At 37.7% G+C, this 9,933-nt stretch overlaps 2 protein-coding genes across 2 annotated transcripts; both read right to left on the reverse strand.

The window, feature by feature from the left end:
• Window positions 1-7: 7 nt before the first annotated feature.
• On the reverse strand, window positions 8-3,956 carry LOC103152120 (four and a half LIM domains protein 2-like). The gene is made up of 5 exons (XM_007572466.2): window positions 3,769-3,956; window positions 2,832-3,006; window positions 2,051-2,220; window positions 650-836; window positions 8-356 (listed from the first exon to the last, which is right to left on the reverse strand). Exons 1-5 carry the CDS (start codon window positions 3,922-3,924, stop codon window positions 205-207), a joined length of 840 nt encoding a protein of 279 aa, XP_007572528.1. The 5' UTR covers window positions 3,925-3,956; the 3' UTR covers window positions 8-204.
• Window positions 3,957-4,515: 559 nt separating this feature from the next.
• On the reverse strand, window positions 4,516-9,887 carry LOC103152119 (uncharacterized protein C7orf57 homolog). The gene is made up of 8 exons (XM_007572465.2): window positions 9,764-9,887; window positions 8,701-8,773; window positions 8,391-8,564; window positions 7,534-7,621; window positions 7,242-7,371; window positions 6,386-6,450; window positions 6,192-6,292; window positions 4,516-5,270 (listed from the first exon to the last, which is right to left on the reverse strand). The coding sequence occupies exons 2-8, from the start codon at window positions 8,741-8,743 to the stop codon at window positions 5,212-5,214; spliced, it is 660 nt and encodes a 219-aa protein (XP_007572527.1). The 5' UTR covers window positions 8,744-8,773; window positions 9,764-9,887; the 3' UTR covers window positions 4,516-5,211.
• Window positions 9,888-9,933: the final 46 nt, after the last annotated feature.

Consider the following 9,933-nt stretch of genomic DNA (forward strand, 5'->3'; position numbering starts at 1 on the left):
GTAAAGGTTTCCACTTCAAACTGATATTTTTGTAGTTTTTCATTTGATCTTTAAGACAAACTTTTACTTAAAACTGGTTCCAGTTTCTCAGTTAAAACCAAAGAAAGACATCACGCTGGTTAATATTCAGGAAAGTTTGAATATGTTGCAGAGTTGTCCCGATTGGCCGTCAGACTGGTTCGCCTCCTTGGTGCTGGTGACCCCTCAGAGGTCTTTGCCACAGTCAGGACAGAAGATGTCGTTTCTGAACGTCAGGAAGCCTCGACCAACCATCGACGCGCTGCATTTTTTGCAGTTGAAGCAGTCGTTGTGCCACTGCCGATCCTCAAATGAGATATACTTGCTGCCCCCGAGACCTGAGGTAAAAACAGCAGAGAAGAGTCCCATGATTTTTTTTTTTTTTAATGCAATAACTCTGTAATTGATGGTGATTGGACACACCAGATCCCAAGTTAAGCATATGATCTTGAGAATGTTGAGTTTAGATTGAAGGTGTTGCTTACATTGTTAAAATCGAACCAGTTACAGTTTGGTGAATCTTTCCAGCTTGATTTCACGACTAAAACTCTGAAGCAAAACTTCTCGTTTCTACTGTGACTTTTATCAAATTCTAAAATAGGATCTGAAGATTTGTGGGAGGTCATTTTACCACTGATTGGGTTGGTGCAGTGGGCGCATTTCTTTGCAAACAGGTTGCAGAAACACTCGAGGCAGAAGGTGGCGTCGTCTCGAGAGGTGAATCTCTGCCCAGCCAGCTGCATTTTGCATCCAGCACAAACGAAGCACTCCTTATGCCACGGCTGGTCATGGTAGCTCACTCCTCCAGTCGTAATGGGCTAAAAGATCGAAAGAAAGCAAAGCAAAATAAACAAATGAGAAATTATTTTCAAAAACATTAGTTTGGCCATTGAACTTTTTGATTTTATGACAAAAACACCGTAGCTATGGCAACATTATTCAGGAACAGAAGTGAAAATAAAAACACATTAGCGAGCAGCAGATTTGTTGCCATTAAGTCACATTATCATAAAATCCTTGGGTCACATTTTATTATATTTTAAAATAAAGCAAAAAAAAAAAAATTAAAGGTAAATGCTAACTCTCAAGAAGTTAATTAGCCAAACTTGACTTAAAGCTTAAAAATGACAATCAAAAAGCTAATTAGTCTGGTTTGAAGCTCAAAGCTAGTATCACAAACCTAAATACCTTAAGTGGTATTAAAGACAAAATCTAACTTACATTAGAGCTAATAGCTAACTGTTATAAAACAAATAGTCAATAAAGCTAAAGGCTAACTGAAGGCTAACTGAAGGCTGACGATCCTAAAGATAAAGCATATTTGGTATTATTAGAAATGTCATTTGCCAAACTGGGATTAAAAATAACAGTTAGCTATCATAAAACTAATGAGTCTAAATTAACAGAGACATGACATTTGGATTTTGTTTTACAATTAAATTCAATTTTAAACACTAAAAAACTAACCACTAAACATACTGAATGAGAAATTAGCAAGGCGATTAGCTGACTTGTTTATACAGCAACTCCTAGATTTTTACAATTAACCCTTAATTTTTCCTGAAAAAAATAAACAAATAAATGAGACTAAAGCTAAAACAATAAAAAAACAGAGTCTGAAAGAGATCAAACTGATAACAATATTAATAATTTAAAATCTGTTATAGTTCATGTTAAAACACAGTAGGTTGCATAACTACTGAGTTCCAGTTTAAACAGAAACAGATATTTTCAGCAAACGTCCTCTGAATTAGTAGATTTAAACGTTTTTCTGCATCTCTCTGACATCACACTTTGCAGCCATCTTGGCTGTGTGCTGCTGACTTTTTCTCAAGTCAAACAGACGACTGCTGCCTGCGCCACGACTCCTGCCTGCCTGACCATCTGCTTGTTGCTCATATGTGAGTCTTTGTAGCACCAACTTTCAGCTCCTCTGAGCACAGAAAAAAACCCTACATGACCATATATTTGCAGAACATTTTAACTGGTTTTAATGGCGGAAATCATAGTGGGACATTGTGAGGATGTTTACCTTCATGCAGTGGACACACTGCAGGGCAAACAGTTTCTCATAGCAGGCCAGACAGTAGTTGTTCCCGTCCTTCTTGACGAAGCTCTTGGTGCCAATAGTCTGCTGGCAGAATTTGCAGATGAAACACTTCTCATGCCAACTGTTCCCCTTATGCTCCATCTTCTTGGTGCCTGGAATGAGAATACTGAATTGCAGATTTATTTGATTTTATATTAATATTCTTTCATACTAAACTGGTGATGTTCAAACTTTTTCCCTTGAGGGACAAAACGGTTAAGCCACGGGCCACAGAAAAACATTTTAAAACAAACCTTTTATGTCTTTTGTATCTGCTCAATAATAAACTAAAACATTTACATTCTATTGAAATCAAAATCAAAATTTTTTTGTTATAGAGAATGGATCAGTAAATCATTGTAAATACATTAAAACAACCTTGAAAGATTGCAAGATGATGGTTTTCTTAGGACTGCAAGATTTGCTTTGAGTAAAATTAAGTCAATAATTTTGGTTCTGGTTGCTCCAGAATTAAGATAGATGCAAAAACGTTGTAAATAAATGCTTTTTTTTTTCTTTTAAAAATTATCTATAAAAAAAATTACCCTAAAAATAAAAAAGTGTCCATCCGCTTCAACCAACTGTGTTTGCAGACGAGTTTGTCAATTACACATTTGCGGTCTGGGGGCTGACTAAAATCCTTCAGAGGGCCATAAATGGGCTGCACTTTGGACATCTGTGCATTAAACCATTTTAGCAACAGCATAAGGAGTTTTTCTTGTACCTGGCATGATGGTCTTCAGGCAGGCATGGCACTTGGAGGAATACTCCAGGCAGTAGCAGTCGGTGCACATCAGGAGGTCGTTTTTGGTGGCAAACGGTTTGTCGACCAGAGAGCGGCTGCAGTTGTTGCAGAGGAAGCATTCGCTGTGCCAGTGACAGTCCTTGAAGGACAGATCCTTCAGAAAACAATCAAGAGGGTCACAATTTTTATTGTGACCTAAATATTCCATCAGCAACAAATTTAAATAGATATTTTAAAAGAATGAAAGTTACTACGTGTTTAGTGTTAGCACTGCGGCAGAGCTGGTTGCAGAACATTTGAAAAACGCCTAGAAACAAAAATGATATAATAATATAATATTCTAAATGTATAATAATATTAAGTGCTAGCAGGAATATTATATTATATTTTTTGTATTTTTTCATTGTAAGACAGTAGAACAGCTGAAAGTGAATCTCAGCTTGTTATTCATGTTTACACACCAGATTTTGTTAGCTAGCCCTAAAATTAACTCCAAAAATGATAGGATTTTATCATCTTCTGTTCTAAAAATTGAAAGAAAGAAAAACAACAACTGAAGACAAGTCTGCATTTCTATTAGCTAGCAAGATGTTACAGAAGTTGAATAAAATAGATTCATGCACCTCCATGAACCCTCAATTTTAAGGTTTTGGGACTTAAATTATTGTAATCAATAAGTTCTTATTGATTACAACGATTAGCCACTGTTTTGATTTGTCCCCCAGAAGAAATTCACACTTTATGTATGTATTTAATCTTACAAAATTAAAATGATGGAGAAATATTTTAATTCAAGGTTAACTGTGGTTATCATCGAATCTGAAACAAGACCAAGTAAAGAAATCACAGAAGTTGACCAGCAACAAAACGTTGGATCTACATTGGAGTTAAAGCGAAAGGAACATGGATGCATCACCTTGCTGGTGCAGCTAATGAGCTTCTTGCACTTTTCACACATGCTGGAGAAAAGGGCCTCATAGCACTTGATGCAGTACGGATATTCCTCCTTCAGGATGTACTTCTGTCCGTACAAAGAGTCCTTGCACTCTGTGCAGTCGTAGCGCTCAGACATTTTGACTCAGATCTCCTCGCGGAGTCTTCTTCTCTGCAAAATAAAATGAAATTAGTTTAAAAGACAACAGCCGTAATTACATAACCTCACAGAACAATTTACGGCGTAGAATAAAAAGATCAGACTGAGTTCCTGGAATCCTAGAGATTTGTAGTTTTACAAAGGAAAACCGTACGCCCTCAAGATCATGTGGTCATAAAATCAACTAATTGCATTAACCTGCACCAGTCCCAGTCCTCGAAGCAGTTAAGCCTCGACGACCATTTAATTAAATACTACATTCAACAAATTAGCAGAGAAATGCCACAAACTCTGGAGTAAATTCCACTTTATTAATGGAAATTACATGATTTTAAGTCTAGTTTGTACACAACAGTAAAGTTTCCACCTTCAGAGCCTCTGTTTCAACACCATTTAACATTTTTTACTTTTCACCGTTTCCAACCTGAAGTNAATTCAAGTGTCTTTAGTTAAAATCCTACAGCACATCTACGTTTAGTCGTGGCTAAAGGGGAATGTTGTGATTTCACAGCGAAACAAGCTTGGCACTTTTGCACAAAAGCAGCTAAAGCCTGTTGCTTCAGCTTCATCTGATTTATTCCTACTATTCTGGCAGGTAAACACAGCAGTGAGGCCATACAATTATTAATTTAGGAAGCTTAAAAACCGAATAATTAGTACGATCAAAGGAAAGAAAGAAATAAAAGCATCTGGCTCCTTTTTACCCAAACAAACCTCAGCGACTCTGGCCGTCAGTTTTCACTTCGTCATGTGATCGCAGCTGCGGGGTTGCCGTCTCAACAGATGATCGTACGCGTCGCCTCGGCCGAAAAAAAAAAAAACACGCCAAGCCGAGCAAATAATACTTCACGTCACTGGAACCACGAATCATCAGCACAAACATTTAAACGTCACCAAGTCGATCTTCATACGTCCAGGGCGGGAAGCGAACAGCAACGAGGCTCAGAGGTAAAAACCGGCAGCTGTTGGATTCCAGCCCTGCTTTCAAATCGAGCACAGAAACAAAACTCAAAAAGTCACCAACACCGACTACACTACTCAGAAACGCACCTTTCTTCTTCTTCTCCTTCTTTCTATACAAATTAAAACAATAAATAATAAAACAGTACCTTTGCATAAACATGAGTACAAAACCTAACAGTCAGTGGATTTACAATAAACATGAGTAAAACGTAAGAGGGTGCAGAGGTGTGTTTGCACCGTATCGGGGGGAAAAGAACCTTAAAGAACAGCCCCATTGTTCCTGCTAAGCAGAACATGAGCAAACTAATCCAGGTCGTCCACATCCTCCGTCATGACGGTGCTGGTCTGTTCTGACGTCACGCCTGCAGGTCAAACACAGAAAACAACAAATCTAAACCGTGGAAGCAACAGCACCAGCTTCAGCAACACGTTAGTCATTTATTCAGGTGTTTTCACACATTTTTAGTAACATTAATTGAACGATTTATGGTCTAATATTTAGTGTTTGTCTATTGCAGGTCTCTTCATGATAGAGCAGGAAATTACTGACTTTTTTCAGGCTGTAATTCCATTCTTGTTGATGCTTTTAGCATTAAAAGCTACAGAAATATGAACAAACTCATTTTATCACAATGAGATAAAACCACGATTTGTGTTTGTACGTCAAAAACTCACTAGCTAATAAGTTTGTCTTATTTTAAGATAAAGACATTGAGCTTGTTTATTGTTATTTTTTTTCTTATTTTGAAGTAGAGACCCTTAATGTTTTGTCGTGATAACAAGACTTTGGATTTTTTTGTTTTTTTTATAATCACAAAACTTCAGGATAAATGTTAATGAAGCATTTTGTCATCATTACATTCGCTATTTCAACGAGAGCTCAGGTTTGCTTTGCATCAGGATTTTTATTATCTCCTCATATTGAGATAAATATCTTGAGTTCATTTTATAATAATAAACTTTTTTTTATCACATTTGGAAGGAATTTCTTTTTCACTTTAGTTAATTCATCACTGAACTTTTCTCTGTCATGTTTCATTATCTCTCACTAAGCTGCAAGATTTCCATCTTTTTCTCACAAAGACAAATATCTTATCTTGTGACGAGATAAAGAGACCCTGAGCTTGTTTTGTCAAAACTATTCCATTATCTTCCTTTATAAATATAAAACTGAGCTTGATTTGTTTGACTCCAACAACTTTTAGTGGACAATTCAGTTTTTAGGGATTCCTTCTACCCCACTTCAGATTTTATTTCTTGCTAAACTATAAAAATGTTTGTACTTGAAGTATCGTCGTCGTTTCCAGACTTCTTCTTCTCCTCCATGTAGCCGTGACTGAGCAGCTTGGACATGCTGACCGGAGGAGCTTTCTTATCGTAGGATCTGAGGAGGAGAGTGTCACGTTATCGAACCTCTAAAACCTTCCAAATAAATCAAGTTTATATCAGTAAATGCGAGAGAGGAATAAGTTCTTACATTCTCTTATACTTGTTGGTCATGGACAGACCCTCCATAGGCACAGCTGCATCATCTGGAGACATCTGCAGATTGAAACATCATCCAGAGTCACAGTTATATAAGCAGCAACAGCCTGACTGATGGCTGCAGAACTACAGGGACTCACCAAGTTACCAAACATGGAGAAATGAGCGGCTGGGGAAAATATCAGGGAAGCAGAGCAGAGAATGAAATAAAGAGGAAAACTTAAGGAAAAAAAAAAAACTGCCATGCTGTTAAAAATTAAACCAACCAGAACATTTTCAAATGATGATTTATCTGTTAGTTTTAACCCAGAAACTCAGCAACCTGCAAAAGTATTCACACTCCCTGAACCGTTTCACATTTTTCCAAACTGCAGCCTGAATGTATTTTACTGGGATTTTATGCAGCAGAGCAGTAACTTCCTATTAAAGTGACCTCTGAATGCACCACACTATTCAGTTTTTTCTTTGTAACTAAACCATACGTCACGTTTCTTCCACATAAAGTCCCAATAAATACAGCAAAACCTGTGGTTGCAGTGTGAAAAACGTCAAGTGTGTGTGAATACTTTTGCACATCACTGTAATCCAGGTTTCCCAGATTAGAACCAGCTGGAATATTGGAGAGAACCGCAATCATGGACCCAACGTTTCCCCCTCCAAATTCCCAGGAAACAACAAAGTCCCTCCGGAGAATTAAATCCTGAAGCAATTTCCAAACGCAGGGATGAAAAACGAAGGTGGAAAATGAAGGAAAGTTGTGATAAAAACTAAAATAATGGCAATAACAAAAGATGGAGTGGCGTCTGCGTGGCATGAATGCTGGGGAGTGACTAGTTCGGTCCATTCACCTTCTCTTTACCATGGGAAAAACTATCAGTCTCTCTTTCCCAGGAGGAATTGTTATCAGTGCCAAATGGAGCAGCCAGAGGCCGCCTGCCCGCCTTCATCTGGCTGTCAGGAGACGAGGCTTCGCTCCCGCTGAAAGCACAAAACCACGATGACATTCCATGTGAAAGTTCTGGGAACATTTCGCCTGCAGCCGCAACACTTGGGTGACAGACAGGAACATTTCGTCTTCCTCTGCTCTGGACTCTTCCTACGAAAACGTTTTCCTCTAAATCAGCATTTGGCCCGTCTTACCTCTTTGACTCATCCCCTCCGAACCAGTTGGGCGGGTTGTAGGCTTTCTTCGGCGCGTCATCGTCATCAACGTCGTGACTCAATAGGCCTGCAGCAGGAAGGGAAACATTCCTGTTGAAGCTAAAACTCTGCAGGCAGTAATGACTCTCATCTCCGCTCTGAAAACACCAGGAGGGGTTTAAGTCACACCTAAAGCAGGTCAGTGACCAAATAATTACTGCAACCTCTCAGAGTCGGGAGCCGTTTCAAAACGATGAGCCAAATTGAGAATTCACAATGTTTTATTTGCATTTATTTCCCATTTTCTGCAATAAGAAATTATTGTAATAAATCATAATATTGTAGTTTCATAATATATCGATAATAACACAAGTTCACAAAGACCAATAAACTTTAATTTTGTAAGGAAATCTTAATATTATCACTACTATTTCATTTCCAATCATTTGTTTTTATTAGTTGTAGTAATTTAATTTATTTACCATCTTTTTTTGTAATGTATTTTTCATATTCTGTATTTATTTTGTAGTTTAAGACAATTTAAATACCAGAAACAAAACAAAAATAAAATTGACACTCAACCAAAACTATAAATAAAATTGATTATGTCTCTGCAAGCAAAATTCACCTTAAAAAAAAATTAGAAATTATTGAGCTCCTTTTAATTTTTTCATGCGATTAATCAATTAATTGCTTACTGCGATAGGCTCAGTCATGAAGTTAAAATGCTTCCTAAACATGAACAGGAAGGCAAACAAACAGCTACTAAACCAAACAGTGAAAGATGATCTTTATGATCAACTTGGATTAACTCTTGAATTGATCAGCAATTTTAAATCTGTGGTTTATCGGCTCACCTTTGTGTCCTCCCTGCTTCGCCAGCTTGACGTAGTCCGAGTCGGTCTCAAATATCCCCACTCGCCGCCCGCTGACCCTCTCCACCGCCGCGCTCTCGGTGGCGGTCTGGCAGAGGCCGGGAATCTGGGAGGTGGGTCCGGTCACGCCGCTGTTTGCAGCTCCAGGCTTTATGCCTGCAGAAAAACACAAGCATGGCCTTCATTAAGCTGAATAATAGTGGCTCTCAGATGAAAATAGTTTCGTTTTTCTACTGGTTTTAATGCCACAAATATGAAGAGGAAACAGTTTGCGAACTTTAGCCAGTCTCACCTCCGGGTTTGGTCCTTCGATGGTTGGGTACGGCAGCGCTCATTTTAGCTGACGACGAAAGAAAATCTGCAAACTAAATACAGACATTTTAAATTCACAACTGCCACAAGTCAAGGAAGAAAAAAAGCAACAACAAAAAAAAGAAACAAACTATAAAACACTTTTTAATTAAATGAATGAGCGACATTAGAGTTTAAATAAATCAATAAGAAAATGATTAAAACAGAATTATTATTATATTTTATCACTTCAGCTTCCTACTGTCCCCACATGGGGGCAGTATAAATTAAGCTGTCAGTTACAATTGAGAAACAAGATGCTTTCACTTGGATTCAACTTTAAACAGAAACAGTTATGATGCACGGCTCTAAAAAGGTCAGAGGTATTAGACGAACGCTGAGATCTGAGTTATTAGTTTATTTTTTCATAGAAATGCAGAGATTCATGATGTATAAATCAAAGAAACATTGACGAATAGACAAATCAATGGATGGATAAATAAATGGACCAGATTCATGCAGATAAATATGTGCAATAGTTGCATGGATGAGAGGATGAACAAAATTATGCAAATGATTGGTTGGATGAGTAATAGATTATGATTAGATGGATGGATGAATGGATGAAGAGATTAAAGCAGATGGATGGATGACAACATGCATGCAAAAGGATAAACAGATGGATGCAGATGGATGGACGGATGAACAGATGCATGGAGATAAAATGTAAAATCTGGACATGGTGAGTAAATGTAAATGAGCAAATAGCGCTCAAGATTTACTCATTTACTACCGTCGGTTTTATTTCCAGAGTTTTACTTAAAATAGATTTTAAAACCCTAAAACGTTTATTTTTGCCGTAACATAATTTACATCACTCGGCTCAGGTTTCACCGCTAATGTGAGCAATAAATTACTGAGATAAGAGGCTAACAAAGCGTTGCTAACCGTGTTAGCCGCCTAGTTTCCACCGCTATCTCCATTTTTTTACAATGAAATTGTGATGCCTTTTTAATAAAGTGCTAATAATGGTTAATAAATAAGAAAATATAAATATTTCTTACTCTAATGTTGCTGTGTGCTTTTTTTGTATTTGATGAGTTGGCTTGCTGCAGGTAAAAGCCGATAGCTTCTTCTTTCCTCCTCACAGAGCTAACAGCTTCCTGTGGCACCTGCTGCTCGCTTCCTGTTCACAAATCAAAGATCGTGTATTTAAAACGACGCCTTACACTGT

Source organism: Poecilia formosa, unplaced genomic scaffold (assembly GCF_000485575.1).
Source record: "Poecilia formosa unplaced genomic scaffold, Poecilia_formosa-5.1.2 Scaffold301, whole genome shotgun sequence".
Lineage (NCBI taxonomy): Eukaryota > Metazoa > Chordata > Actinopteri > Cyprinodontiformes > Poeciliidae > Poecilia > Poecilia formosa.

What these genes read in the sequence shown, in the direction of transcription:
- LOC103152120 (XM_007572466.2), bottom strand. Translation starts at nt 3,924, where the DNA reads ATGTCTGAGCGCTACGACTGCACAGAGTGCAAGGACTCTTTGTACGGA. An exon ending in CCTGAAGACCATCATGCCAG is followed by an intron (nt 2,221 to 2,831) that starts GTACAAGAAAAA and finishes TTCTCATTCCAG; the next exon opens with GCACCAAGAAGATGGAGCAT. An exon ending in AGTGTGTCCACTGCATGAAG is followed by an intron (nt 837 to 2,050) that starts GTAAACATCCTC and finishes TCGATCTTTTAG; the next exon opens with CCCATTACGACTGGAGGAGT.
- LOC103152119 (XM_007572465.2), bottom strand. Translation starts at nt 8,743, where the DNA reads ATGAGCGCTGCCGTACCCAACCATCGAAGGACCAAACCCGGAG. An exon ending in TCGAAGGACCAAACCCGGAG is followed by an intron (nt 8,565 to 8,700) that starts GTGAGACTGGCT and finishes GTTTTTCTGCAG; the next exon opens with GCATAAAGCCTGGAGCTGCA. An exon ending in AAACGACGACGATACTTCAA is followed by an intron (nt 5,271 to 6,191) that starts GTACAAACATTT and finishes TTTGACCTGCAG; the next exon opens with GCGTGACGTCAGAACAGACC.